At 38.3% G+C, this 15,249-nt stretch overlaps 1 protein-coding gene across 25 annotated transcripts in view; it reads right to left on the bottom strand.

Moving 5' to 3' along the window:
• PBRM1 (polybromo 1) overlaps positions 1 to 15,249 on the bottom strand; it is a 105,931-nt gene that overhangs the window by 89,374 nt on the left and 1,308 nt on the right. For 11 of the 25 annotated variants that reach the window (XM_036878175.2, XM_057486653.1, XM_057486604.1 and 8 more), the window contains exons 2-5: positions 13,536 to 13,661; positions 11,721 to 11,873; positions 10,622 to 10,719; positions 1,940 to 2,087 (exon numbers count right to left, since the gene is read on the bottom strand). In XM_036878175.2, the coding sequence (XP_036734070.1) occupies positions 1,940 to 2,087; positions 10,622 to 10,719; positions 11,721 to 11,873; positions 13,536 to 13,583 (447 nt within the window). In that variant the 5' untranslated portion in view covers positions 13,584 to 13,661. The remainder of the gene's footprint in view (positions 1 to 1,939; positions 2,088 to 10,621; positions 10,720 to 11,720; positions 11,874 to 13,535; positions 13,662 to 15,249) is intronic. The other 14 variants (XM_036878170.2, XM_057486609.1, XM_057486586.1 and 11 more) reach the window with 5 other exon arrangements.

The raw sequence follows: 15,249 nt of genomic DNA, 5'->3' as shown, positions 1-15,249 counted from the left end.
TAACTAAGTAAACACAAAAATAAAGCTGATATAACTACATTAGTATCAGATAAATCAAACAAAAGACATAACTAGTGATAATAACTTAAGAACTTAGAATAATGGCTGAGTTTGGTGTTTCATGAAGTTTTTGTGGGTAATTTGAACAATATTAAGAACAAGTAAACTGGATAGGTGTAAATGAGATTCCCTCTGATAAAAGACTACTACGTAATACAAAAAATTTCAATTCATTAGGATGATATAACAATTTTTAAACTGGTATGTTCCCATTTGCATAGTTTCAAAAATATAAAAGATCAACAGTGTTACAGGGAAAAACAGACAAGTCCATCATCAGAATGAAAGACTTTCAAAACACCTTATTTGGTAAATTAATAGATCATGCAGGTAAACCAGTAAGGATATAAGAGATTTTAGCAACATAATTAACTAGTTAGGTCGAACAGACACATGCAGGGTATTGTATCCAGTGAACAGCGCTCTTTGTTATACTCACAGAATTTACAGCAGCATTATTCATAAGCCAAAAGTAGAAACAACCCTTATGTCCATCAACTGAGAAACAAACAAAATGTGAAATATCCATATATTCATTCATAAAAAAAGGAAGGAAGTACTAATATATGTTACAACATGTATGAATCTTGAAGACACTATGCTCAGTAAAAGAAGTTAGTCACCAAAGACCATACAGTGTATGACTCCATTTATAGGCAATATACTGAACAGGCAAATCCAAAAAGAAAGAAAGTAGAAGAGTTGTTGCCAGAGGCTGAGGGGAGAGAAAATGAAGAATACCTGTTAATGGGCATGGTTTTCTTTTTGGGGTAATGAAAACATTCTGGAGTTTGATAGTGGTGATGATCATACAACTCTGTGAATATACTAAAACCCCCTGAATTCTACACTTCAAAAGAGTGTGTGAATCATATCTCAATTAAAGAAAAAATTATGAAGAAGACTTAAATAAATGAAGACTTAACCAAATTCACAGATTGGAAAAATCAATACCAGCAACAATGTCAATTCTCCAAAACATAATCTACAGAGTTAATGCAATTCCAAAAAAATACAAACAATTTTTCTTGTGCTTTTTTTTTTCTTGTGCTTTTTGATTTAACACACTACTATTAAAATGCATAAGGAAAGGCTAAGAATGTGTAAGTTAAGGGCCAAGATTAATCAAGATGTTTTCCTTACCAGATAGTTAGAAAACCATAGTAATTAAAGCAGGAACAGAAAAGCCCACTAATAAGCTGGCCAGAACAAAGGAACAAGTTGAAGGCCAGAAAGAGACCCACAGGTCCACGGGGACGATGGCAGACTGCAGAGAAATGTGGGGACGATGGCTACTCCAAGGTGCCACCAATCCCCATGAGGAAAATAGATCTCTACCTTGGAGAAGACACAAAAATCAGTCCCAGATACAGTAAAGGCATCCATGTGAAAGACAAAACTGTTAAACTTCTAGAAGAAAATATAAGGAAAAATTATCTTCATGCTCCGTGGGCAAGAGGGATTTCTGAAACAAGACACAAAGAAGGACAAACCAGTAAGGTAAAGAGTGATACATTTGATTATATTAAAACAAAAATCTTCTTTTCCAAAAAGACATGTTTAAAAAAAGTGAAAAATCAGCCACATTGGGAGAAGGTTTTTCCAACACATACAACCAAAAAGGATCAGTATCTAGAATATATTAACAATTTCTAGAAATATGAAAATGACAACACAATAGAAATGGGCAAAAGATTTGAAGAGACAGAAGAAATGAGAATGTTTCATAATCATGTTACTCTTAAGTCTCTTTACTAATAAGAGAAATGCAAACTGAAATCACAAAATGAGAAACCACTACTTGCCTACCAGACAGACACATATTAAAAAGCCGGACAATTATCAAACTGGACACCTTTCAAATTTGCTCTTTTCTTACCTTATAATAAGCCTTTGCATTGTTAAACAGAAGCTGGAAGTCAGCGGTCAGCAGATTAACATCATCATACTCCTCCATTTTTAGTTTTTGTTGGATTTTCATCAAATCAATGGGCTGAGAAACCACTTCATAATAGTCTGGTTGATTTCTGTTGTAATTTAATTTTTTTAAACAAATTAATTAATTCAAAGCCTATAAAAACTTGTGTTTCAAAACTATCTGTGATAAAGTCCAACATTCCAGGTGATGACACACTAGACTTACTTCCATTATTAGAACTACAAGAGAGTAACAAAAGTAAGATGCATATGCATACCCTTTTCCAAATATGTATCAGGGATATGAACTCCTAAATTAACACCTGTTATGATCTTTTATATGATAAATATTTCATGGGCATGAGCACTAACACCATGTCCACAGTATCTTCTGCAAATGAAAATGACTTACCTTTCATGGTGCTTACTAGTGGTGGAAAACAGACACATTTCAAAGCTCTTTGTAAACTTACAGAATGGATTGTCTTTCTTCAGTTAATGACCAGAGAACTTTGTCTGCCAAGTACTACCAAGTGCCTGTTATATATAATGCTCTAATATCAATTACTGAAGTTAACAAAGGAGAAAGACGAGGCCCATGGTACAAGTTGCCTACCAAAGATCAAAGGACATAAGGAACTATTGAAAAAAAAAGGATAAGTACAAAATTCAGGATAGTGATTATGTCTGGACGAAAGGGATAGTGAGGTACACACAGGAAACTTCCATTGTTAGTTCTAATGATAATTTCTTAAGTTAGGTTTTGGTTCACGGATGTTTATTACTATTCTTCCTGGCCAAATGGAATTCCATGAGACAAGTAAACCTAAATGATCTATGTGACTATTCTCTCAGCTCTCCCTTGGGGTAGGTAGTTATCTCCATTCTAAATGTATAAGAGGCTAAGTTATTCCATACAAAGAATGTCATGGTCATTAAGGCTTTAATTTCTCTTAAGACCTTGGCTGACATGTTATAGCCACATAGTGTTTTATATATATATATATATATATATATATATATATATATATATATATATATAATTTTTTATTAAGGTATGATTGATATACATTCTTATGAAGGTTTCACATGAAAAAACAATGTGGTCACTACATTTACCCATATTATCGAGTCCCCACCCATACTCCAATGCAGTCACTGTCCATCAGTGCAGCAAGTTGCCAGAGATAGTGTGATATATTTTTAAAAAATTTTTTATTCTAATGTAAAACTTGCAAGAATAGTACAAAGAATCTATTTTATGAACCGTTTGAGAGTAAGCTGCTGACATGTTGTCCTATCACCCTGAATAGTTTAGTGTTTATTTCCTACAAACAAGGACCACAGTTCAACCATCAAAATTAGGACATTAACCTTGAGACAGTACCACCATCTAATCCGCAGACACCATTCATATTTTGCCCACTGTTCCAAAATTGTCCTTTATAGCAAAAGGATCAAGTCCAGAATCATATTTGATACACTTGAAGATTGCAGGCCAGTTATTTTGTAGAGAGTTCCTCAATTTGGGTTTGTCTGCTTTCCTGATGAATAAACTCAGGTTACACTCCTTTGGCAGGATTATGACAGAAATGCTGCTGCATTCACCTCACGGTATCCTGTCAGGTGGCACATGACTTCAACTTGTCCCACTACTTAAGATAAGTTTGACTTTGGTCACTTGATAATGGTAGTGCCTGCCAAGCTGCCCAAATGACTGAATGACTCTTCTTCGCCTTGTATTATAGGGGGAGGTACCTTCAGACTATGCAAGACCCCATTCCTCGTCAGTTTATTCACTTATATCAATCTGGACTCCTGAACTATTTTACTCAGTGCATTACAAACCACTACTTTAATTACTCTGATGCTCAAACTGCTCCCGGTTTGGACAGTAGGAGTCCTTTCAAGATAGCTTCTATTTTCTATGTCCTTTTGACATATTCCTATCACCTTTTGAGCACTTGCTTGTTTTCTGGCACCATAAGATGTTATAGGCTCATTTTGTACTTTCCTTGCCCTTGAAATCAACCATTTCCCAAAAGAACTCATTCCTTTTAACTGTAAATGGTATTTAAACACCAAAATTGCAGTGCTAGATGTGCTCATTTCTACTGGAGTGCTCCTGCTCCCAGGCTATCTCAATGGAACAGAGCTAGGGAACAGACACATGGTCATTTATATCTGTATTTTTTTCTGTATCTACATACATTGGATGCCGTGAATTCACACCCATATTTCTAATTCCAGTCCAACACCACAGGGTGCACTCTGATTTCCTTTCCCTACTTGTAGGCCCCTTCTCGGGTAACAAGAAGCCTGAGGCCCATTCTTCACAATGTATTTACTTACTTGACTGGCTTCCTGAATATAACCAGTATGTCCTACCTCCACACCCCAACGCTCCCCTCATCTTGCTCTCAGGCTATGACTCCTCCTCCTGTGCTAGGCCATACCCCATGTGGATGCCCTCCTTACACCACCCATCATTGCCACCACCACTCCCTGAACATGGACACCCTCTTCCTCCTACTTAGGCTACAACACCCTTGCCAGAAAGTCCTTCTTCATGAGCCCCCTTTTTACTATGCCAAGGTTCTGTCACTCTGTGATGTGACAGCTGCTACTGTCCATAACCCTTCCCCAAACCCCACCATTTGTCTTACTGTAGACACCTACCTTGCTCAGCCTCACCTAATGGCTTTTGGGTCGAATTCTTCAGAAAGAGAAAGGAAGAGGAAGAATAAATTGAGTTTTAAAAAACCCTTATCAACCACTTAGTGATTTTAGTGAACTATAAAATTTAGTATAAGGGAATAAAAGGAGCACTCAATCTGCTATTCAGAGAAAGCTAAAAACATAAAGGTCTTGGAAGACTAAAATAGGGCCATCCAGGCCTAATATTGATGTTGTCCGTGGTGCTTAGGGACTTCCTCAGCAAGAGCATTAGGGCTTTGTTGACCTGATACCCAAGACAGCTCTCTCCACCTGGGCCTGACGAGCTCCAGGCCACTGCTCCGTGCTGAGCTGGACCTCAGCAGCCTCTCAGGCTTGGAGGATTATCCATAGACAACTGAGAACCCAGTCAGGACATGTACCTAGAAAAGACACTATCTCCCAGAAGGTCTGCCAGAGGACTCCTCACAGCCTCAAAATTGCCACACAGATCAGGGTCCTAACATTGCAATCTATATAATATGGGCAAAATAAAATCCTACCATTCTCAAAATGTAATAGCTCTATTAATTTTTCCCACTTAAATCAACATACAGAAAAGCATAAAAAAGTAAAAATTGTCCCTATTGACCCAGAGTAAGGCACTGTTAGTATTCTTCCAGACTTCTGTGTGCATGGCACACAGGCTTGGGCAGCAAGTAAGATGTCTGCAGTAAGAGCTTTCTCTTTCAGCAACAGGTGAGGGTGCCCCACCATGATACATCCACAGAATAGCCAAGGAATGACGAAGACTTCGGACCAGAAGAGTGAGAAACGCCAGGCCTGATACACACAGCCTACTGGCTACCCCCAAACCCATTTTCCCTTCTTTCTATTCAGCAGCACCCAATCTGCTGCATGGGTACTAACGATTATATCCTACGGCCTCACTGAAGAAGAGTTCTAGTGTCCAGGCCATATCCTTACGCCTTCTCTTTCTTGTGGGCTGGAAGATAGTTGTGGTGAGCCAGCTCAGACCTTGAAGGCAGGAATGACACTCCAAGAGCAGAAGAATAAAGAGACAGACAATACTTGAGCCCTGAGGACTTCATAGAACAGGAATTCTACATGAGAAAGAGCAATTTTTCTTGTTTCAAGTTGTTAATTTGGGTGTTCTAGTATAAGCAGCCTAACATACTAATCAAAATAGACTCAGAGATTCATAACTGTGTAGCTCTGAGCAATACAACTTCCCACACACTCTTGAAAAAACATAGGTGTTCCACAGTGGAAGGGCAGAGATGCCCTAAGGCACAGCACAGGGAGAAGTAGCAGGGCTCATGGGCACTGTCAGGGAGGTGGGACCCAGGCCTGTGTCCTCTGCCCTCAGCACCAGCCTGCAGGCAGGGCACAGGCAGCTGTGTGGGGTGGGGTGAGGCAATCGTTTCCTAGGAGGGGCCTGCATACTCCAGTATGCTGCTGCTGCTCTGTACCACAGACCGGTTAAGGACACAGGCTTTCGAATCACAAAGACTTGAGTTGGTCCAGTTATCCTTTAGTAGTTCTGAGAACTTGTGCAAGTTCTCATCTATAAACCATGATGATACTTCACCAGTTTAAACAAGGTGAGATCTACAAAGCATTTGGCACTGCATCCAGCATGTGGTAAGCAATAAACAAAGGCTTTTGTTATCATATGGTAATGAAATGACAACTTTTAAGACTGTTCTGATAAACTGACTGAAACCTGGAGAGCGACTTCATTTTAAAACGAGTCCTTCTCTTTTGGCCACAACTAACTTATGGGGCTCTTTTAATTCAGGATGGTGACACGGCATCCTTGGTGGCTCTGCTCTGAGGTGAGATGTTTGCCTTCAGTCCAACCTGCAGCTTGAAAGCTACCCACTGCAGCATCAACAATCACAAATGGATCTAAAACTTTAGTTAACTCACTGTGTTAGTTTTCTGCAGATGCTGTGGCAGATTATCACAAACTCAATGGCTTAAAACAACTTGAATTTATAAACAGAGAACAGACTGATGGTTGCCACATGGGAGGGAGATGGGGGTATGGCTGAAAATGGCAAAAGGGGAGAAAAGTTAGTGAGAATGTTTGTTATTTTGATACGAGTGATGGTCACATGAGTGTATACCTGTCAAAATTTCAAGCTGTACATGTAGATTTGTGCATTTAATTGTATGTACCTCAGTATTAAAAAATTGTTCAATAATAAATAAACCACAAATTATCTTACAAAAGTCCAAAATGGATCTCACTGAGCTAAAAAGATGTTAGTGTTCCTTCTAGAGGTTCTAGGAAGAGTCAGTCCATTTCCTTGCTTCTAGAGGCCACCTGCATCCTGGGCTTATGGACCCCTTCCTCCATCTTCGAAGGCAGGAGTACAGCATCTCCAAACTGCTGTCTGACTCTGACTTTTCTTCCCTTTCCCTGTGATTCTGCTGGGCCCACCTGGACAATCCAGGATCACCCCTCCAACTCAATGTCAATTGTTTAACAAACTTAATTCCTCTTTGCCATGTAATCCAACATACCCCTAGGTTCCAGGGCTTAGAACATGGACATATTTGGGAGCCATAATTCTGTCTATCATATTCATGTATATTTGCAGAACAAATAACTTTAATTGCCAGAGTGTGTGTGCAAAGTACATACAGGGCCCAGCAATTTGTTTTGCTTCACTGGACCATGGAATTCAAGCTCAAAAGTAAGGTGAAAAAGAAGGAAAGCAAGCTAAAAATCATGTGGCCTCTCTGTATATGTTGAAAAATTGATGCCTTTTAACCATGATAGCTACAACTTCACTGTTACCTTAAAGGCTATTAAATAATTTTTAAAAACATGCTTCACTCTCAAAGCACTGGAGAAAGAAGAATAAACTAAACCCAAAGCTAGCAGAAAGAAGGAAATAATATATAAAGCAGAGATAAATGAAATGGAAAATAGAAAAATAGAAAAAAATCAACAAAGCGAAGAGTTGTTTTTTTTGGAAAGCAACAAAACTAAAACCCTCAGCTAGTTAAGTAAGAAAAAAAAAGAAGACTCACATAAAATCAGAAATGAAAGAGGAGTAATTACAAAGCCACAGAAATAAAAGGAGTTATAAGAGAATACTATGAACAACTGTAGGCCAATAAATTGGGTAACCTAAAAGGAATGGACAAATTCCTAGAAATATATAACACACCAAGACTGAATATGAAGAAGTACAAAAAAACTGGAATAGACCTATAACTCATTCAGAGAGTGAATCAGTAACCAAAAATCTCCCTCAAAGAAACGTCCTGGACCAAATGGCTTCACTGATGAATTCTACCATTTAAAGAACTAACACTAATCTTTCTCAAACTTTTCCAAAAAAACTTGTAGAAGGAAAACTTACTTATTCTGTGAGGCCAGCGATGCCCCAAGACCAAAAGCCAACAAACACACTACAAGAAAAGAAACCAGAGACCAATATCTCTCATGAACATTGATACAAAAATCCTTAACAATACTAGCAAAATGAATTCCACTTCATATTAGAAGGATTATACACTATGACCAAGTAGGGTTTGTTTCTGGAATTCAAGGATGGTTCAATCTATGAAAATTGATAAAAGTAATTCATCATATTAACAGAATGAAGGAAAATAACCATATGATCATCTCAATTAATACAGAAAAAAACATTTGACAAAATTCAATACTCTTTCATGATAAAAACTCTCAATAAATCAGGTACAGATGGAAACATATTAAAGCCTTATATGAAAAATCCCCAGCTAACATCATACCTAAAATACTGAAAGCTTTTCCTTATGTTCAAGAACAAGAAAAGGATGCCTGCTTCTCACCTCTTCTTTTTGACAATACTGGAAGTCCTAACTAGAACAATTAGACAACAAAAATAAATAAAAGGTATCCAGATCGGAAAGGTCAAAGTAAAATTACCTATGTTCACAGACAATATGATCCTACATGCAGAAAACTAAAGATTCTACAACAAATCAATAGAATTAATTAACAAATTCAGCAAAGTTGTAGGGTACAAATCAACATACATAAAAATCAGCTGCTATTCTATACACTAATAATGAACAATCTAAAAAGGAAATTAAGAAACAATTCAATTTATAAGAGCATTGAAAAGAACAAAAATTTGAGAATAAAACTAACCAATGAGATGAAAGACTTGTACACTGAAAAATACATATTTCTCTAAGCAATTAAAGACACAGATAAATGGAAAGATATTCCATGTTCATGGTCTGGAAAACTTCACATTAAGACACCAATACTACACAAACCAATCTACAGATTAAAATGCAATACCTATCAAAATCTCTATAGCATTTTTTGCAGAAACAAAAAATCCACCCTGAAATTCACATCGAATCTCAAAGACCCCAAAGAGACAAACTATCTTAAAAAAGCACAAAGTTGGAAGACTGTATTAGGTTCTCCAGAGAAACAGAACCAATAGGGCACAGAGAGAGAGATAAATGTTGACCCTTGAACAACTCAGGGGTTAAAGGTACTGACCCAACACATAGCTGAAAACCCATGTGTAACTCTGACCCCAAAATCTAACTAATAATAGCGTACTGTTGACCAGAGACCTTACCAATAACATGTCAATTAACATGTATTTTGTATGTTATATGTACAATATATTCTTACAATAAAATAGGCTAGAGAAAATGTTTTTTCAAATTGTCACAAATCTCCAAAAAATCGTTTCCAATACATTTATTGAAAAAAATCCACATAAGAGAGGAATCACACAGTTCGAACCCATTTTGGTCAGGGTCAACTGTATGTATAAGATATTTGTTAAAAGAATTGGCTCATGCAATTATAGAGGCGGAGAAGTACCTGGATCTACCATCTAACACCTGGAGAACCAGGAAAGCCACTGGTGTAATTCAATACGACTCTGAAGGCACAAGAACCAGAAAGAGCTCAGGTATCTAAAAGCAGGAGGAGACGGATGTCTCAGCTCAGAGAGCTCTAATTTGACCTTTTCCACTCTTTTGTTCTATTCAAGCCCTCAGGAGATTAGACAAATATCCAACTACACTGGTGAAGGCCATCTTTTTTTTAACTCAGTCAACCTATTCAGGTACTAATCTCTTTCAGAGACATCCTCAAATATATTTTACCAGCTATCTGGGCACCCCTTAGCCCAAACTGACACATAAAACTGTCAGAGACTCACACTTTGATTCCAAAACTTACCTACAAAACTACAAGTGTGGCAAGGATGTGGGGAAATTGGAAGCCTTATACACTACCAGTAGGAATGCAAATTGGTGCAGCAATTATGGAAAACAGTATGGTAATTCTTCAAAAAATTAAAAGCAGAATTACTGTAGGATCCAGTAATCCCACTTCTGGTTATATACGCAAAAGAAGGACAAAGAGGTATTTGTACACCTACGTTCACTGCAGCAACATTCACAATAGTGAAGAGGTAGAAGCAACCCAAGAGTTTATCAAGTTAACTGGTAATGGAGTATTATACAGTCTTCGGAAGGAAGGAAATTCTGTCCCATGGAAGAATCTTGAGCCAGTCACAGAAGATAAATACTGTATGATTCCACTTATATGAAGTATCTAAAGTGGTCAGATGCACAGGAACAGAAAGTGCAATGGTGGCTGCCAGGGGCTGCAGGGAGGGGGAAATGTGGAGTTGTTTAATGGGTATAGAGTTTCAATTTTGCAATATAAAAAAGCTCTGGAGATCTGTTGTATTGAATAATACACTTAAAAATGATTAAGATAGTAAATTTTATGTTGTATGTTTTTTAACCACTTTAAAAATTTATTTTAATTTAAAAAATTGTTTTTAAATATGATTCACTATATCTTGACAACTAAAACTAAAATCTGTATCACTTAAACCATTCTTCTAAAGGAAAATTCAATTACCAAACCCTTTAAACATGGATCTGGGACCAAGTTCCTCTCACTCACGTTCCAACTCACCTTCGCTTGGGTGCTCTAATGAAGAGCTCGCAGAGGAGCCTGCCCTGCTCGTCCTTATAATCTCGGATGGTGTTGTAGAGCTCATGGCACACAGCAATCTACACATAGGAAAAGGAGCAAAATTACCAGAAAAGTGAACAGAAAGCCAGTGTTGGCATAAGGATTATCTTCAGTAAAAACATACACACAAAAAGGCAAGTAGAGAAGAAAAAGGATGAGTTCCCAAATTCCCATCTAGGGACCCAGGTCTGAAATAGGTTAACAGTATCTCTCCTTATTTAAAATAAGTTAACTGATTAAATGTTTTGGTATCTTTCATCAGATTTATGCTACTGGTGATTTTTCTTTCTCTTGAGCTATATCAGTTCATATCACTCCCTTACTAAGAACATCCAAAAGAAGGGCTTCTTACTACTCAGAGAATAAAATTTAAGTTCCTTAAGTTCGCTGGCCACAGAGTACGTAGGATAACTACACTTTCTGGCTGGGCAGACTGCCAGTCTCTTTCTCCCTCTTCATTGCCTCCGTGTAATCATGACAACGAACCTATTCCTGCCCCAACCCCTCTGCATCAGGACCCTCTGCCTAGAACACTCTTCCCCAGGGTTCTGTAGGGCTGGTGCCATTTCATCACAGAGAAATCTTTCCTCAAAGTTTGGGCCAAAACAGCCTGAATCACCCAAATTTTTCTACTAAGCACTTATCATTAGCTGAAGGTACTTTATTATTTATCTGTTTGCGTATTTACACTCTGCATCACCTACACTAAAATATAAGCTCCATGTGAAAAACTGGCTTGTCTTATACATGGCTGTATCTCAACCAGCAGAACACGGCTTGGCACATAATAATGTGCAAGCACACAGTTATATGAATGAATGAATAATGTGGCATATTGATATTTTTTGTTATTTCTAACATTATAATATTATTTTAAGACTTTTATCTAAACATATACTTTTCATAAGAGAAAGGTTAAGAATGTCAAGCCAGAGGAAAAAGAAACAAAGAGGACTTATATCTAAATCAATTATCATTAAAGGAACAGTAGGAAAATATAGGAAATGCAGGCCAGAGATGTGTGATTCAAGTTACTCACAGGATCTACCGTTGGCAGACTGGAAAGTCTCCTTCTTTTCCTGCTTGGACCTGGTGTGGACACAGAATGGTGCCCATCGTCAAAGTCCCCACTGACGCTGCTGGAAGGGGAGGTAGCTCTTCTTCTCTTGGAACCCATGGAATCTAACTTCTTCTGTAAGAAATAATCAGCCATGTTCTTATATTTAAATTTAGACTCCACCACCAAGCCTCAGTGGGCCACCTGCTACCATATCTAGTTCACTTATGAGGATATTTTAACTGGTGCCAAGAACCCTAACTAAGTGCTTTCAATGGAAGTCCTGGACTCTTGCTGTAGCCCTTTCTCTTACCAGAATGCTATGCTGCCAACTTGGATGAGGCAAATTCAGCAAAAGTATACTCATCTGTACGTGATCAGTTTTGAATGATTCAACCAAATTTACCCTTCACTGGAGTCTGAAACCCCACATGTAGAGTAGCACTTCAGTTAGCTGGAGGTGGTGACCCCTGAGCCTCAAGGCAGCCGGTCAGGCCTTCGAGACAGAGGCCCCAAGGCAGTCACCTCTGGATCAAGCAGCCTCATCTGTTTTCCTCAGTGCACCTTATAATTATGATCATTTTCCACGTGGGTCATGATGTGGAAAAGAATCAGCAGCAGCCTGAGGCAAATAAACAGTGCAAAAGGGCAGGATAACAGAGGACAATTAACCTTCTAGCATTTTAGATGCACCCTAAAATTAACACCCTGAAAATGAATTTTCTCCATTCACTAAAGGATCTGTAAGATGTACCCTTGGAAAACACTTCATGTGACTGGTCAAATCTATGCCAAAGTAGCAAACCTCTGCTTTGAAACCTCTGTTAATCCAGACTAACCTCCTTCTCAGTTATGTGAGGTACTCTATCCCCATGAATTTTGAAACCAGAGCTTTAAGTTTCAGTAGATGATCTGGAAGACCCTTCAGAGGTGAGTTTTTAGTTCCTGCCTGGGCTTTCAGAAACAAATAAATGTTTGCTCTCAGTTTTAGATGGGCTGCTAACTCATCTCAACACAACACAGTAATACAACACTTTACCTATGTACACATTTGACTATGACCCAAGAAATGCAACCTCGGAAATGACCTGCTACAGCTGGAGGGAAAGGGCGTACACTCAAGATTCTACAATTAAATTGTTGTGCTTAAACAATTTAACAACAGCACCAAATAGTACAGTTTATTGTGATTTCAAAGGTCTTTCTCTAGAGCTAGAAGAAATAACTGATCCCAGTTTCATTCACGAGCATTCAGTTTTAGGAAACTAAGACACCAGCAGCTGAAAGAATGGGTTGCCGGTAGTACAGAGAGAAAAACTGGGAATCTCCAGGGAACAGAAAGCAGAATTTAACAAACCCAACAAATAAAAAATCCTGGTAACCAACAAAGAAACAAGAAGAGTCCCTATCTCTTCGTCTGAACTACAGTCCCCATGGTATTTAAAAACAGAGCCTACCGTAGTGACGTTCCTTCCTCTAGGCTACGGTTTGTTATACAGTGTGTTACTCTGGAATTGGCTATAACTTGCTAAAAGCATCAAAGGGCTTAGGCCAGGGACATCCAAGTTCTGTTTATTTTGTTTGTTTTACAAGAGGCTAGTAAACTGGCCTCAACTCATTAAGATGAAGAGATTAAAGACCAAGCCTTTGTAAACAATCCAGGACAAGAACACAAGTGACTTTGATGAACATGAGGAGGGAATCTTTATGGGAAGGGTCACAAAATTTAAGAAAGGTGGAAGGGTAAAGGCAAGGAAGGACAGAAAAGGGAAAGGGTGTAGATGATCAGTAATTTACCAGCTTTACCAGAGCACAACCAGCGCCTCGAAAAGCCAGTCTCCTCATTATGTCTGAAGGCCAAGTGAAGCCAGTGGGAGAAGGCCGGGCTTTAGAAGTGCTGATTCAGTATTAGTATATTCAAAACTGAAAAAGAAGAACAAGGCAGAGAAAGGGAAATAAAAAAGAAGGGTCAGAAGGAGTAAAAATGAGTACGAATAGGTAGAAAACATTAAGTAGAACGACTAAAGGAAGATATGAGAACTGGAGCAAATAGGCCCATTAGTTCTCTTGCCCCAGTCAAACTGCTGTGCAGGCTCAGGCACTAATAGCCCCTCATACTTCTCCCACTTTAAAACCAAATGCTTTTCAGATCCTTAAAGATGTCTCACTGAGGTTCCCCTTTACTCACATGGAATGACAACCCGGGAATGAAGCATGCCTGCCCAACTGCCCCCTGGTCAGTAAGAGAGTTCAATCACACAGCCAGAATGGAGAGTGAACACATGTGGAAGGCTCACATGTGACACCAAGTGCTGGCAAGCTGGAACAAACTAAGGATGGCTCATGTGAGCCTAAGAGTCTGAAAAACTCTTCCCCTCACCAAAAAATTCAGAAAGACGTTTCTTTCCAAAAGTCCTGTCAGCACTGAAAAGACACCATGTGTAAGTTTAGGAGGTTTAAAAAGAAAAAAAATGCCTTCAACCATTTTGGCAGGAGGTCAAAATTACTTTCACAAATGATCCACTGAAAATCAAGTGACAAAAAAATGTATTCATTGGTCTATGTGTATACGGTGTAGACAATACAATATTCAAAACTCCTTAAATCACTAATTTTCTTTGATAAGAAATGAGAAAAAGATGTAACTTGAGGATACATTTCCAATATTTTCTTATCCAAGGAACACATCTTAAAATGCATTTTGGAAATCTAGCAAGAAAGGCAATGTGGCTGGGAGGGCGGAAAGAGCAACGGGACCTGAGCTCAGAAGGCCAGATACAGAGTCCCAGGTCTTTGCATCTCTGTTTGATGTTGCTTGAGTCACCACCTCTCAGATCTGTTTCATTTCTAAAATGAGAACAGTAAAGTGTAGAGATCTCCCTTGGATTGTTGACAGTGAAATTTATATGAAATCTCTTTGAAACTTAAAAGCAAAACAAAAAAGTTAAGTTTCAACTCTAGGACTACATGCTCCTTGGACACAGGAATAGCTTTTAATCCATTTTGAAGCCCTGGCCTATAGACCGATATTTGGCATAGTTTTGGTGATCAACTCATTTTTCTAATAAACATAGTAAAAGTGCATGTAAGTGGGACCTTAACAGAAAAAAATTTACTTGTGTAGTTTAAAGGACTGTGAGCATCCCTTCAGCAACTCTTTTTCCATGAAGAGGGAAGGAATAGATTCTGGAACTCAATTAAGTTTCAAAATGGCATTACAGTCATATGTCCAGATGTCTGACAACCAATGATAAATTACAGTGCAACTGGGAAAATACTTACTCCGTATAACCAAATGGTATATTATAGTTAAGCTTAGAGGGCTCTCCTCTATTTCTAGTGATACTTAGTACTGTAATGCAGCTTAAAAATATTGGGAAATAGAAGGTTCAAAAAGAATCCCAGAGAAAAATCCCCCTTATTATTGACATTTACAGCTTGCAGTATTTATTCTATGCCTTAGTTGCCAAAGTGTATATTAACCACGTGTATTTTGTGGCAACCTGTGTTT

This window comes from Manis pentadactyla, chromosome 1, assembly GCF_030020395.1.
Source record: "Manis pentadactyla isolate mManPen7 chromosome 1, mManPen7.hap1, whole genome shotgun sequence".
In the NCBI taxonomy this organism is placed as follows: domain Eukaryota; kingdom Metazoa; phylum Chordata; class Mammalia; order Pholidota; family Manidae; genus Manis; species Manis pentadactyla.
The sequence above is the reverse complement of the archived record's forward strand: the minus strand, read 5'-3'. Positions and strand labels throughout refer to the sequence as shown.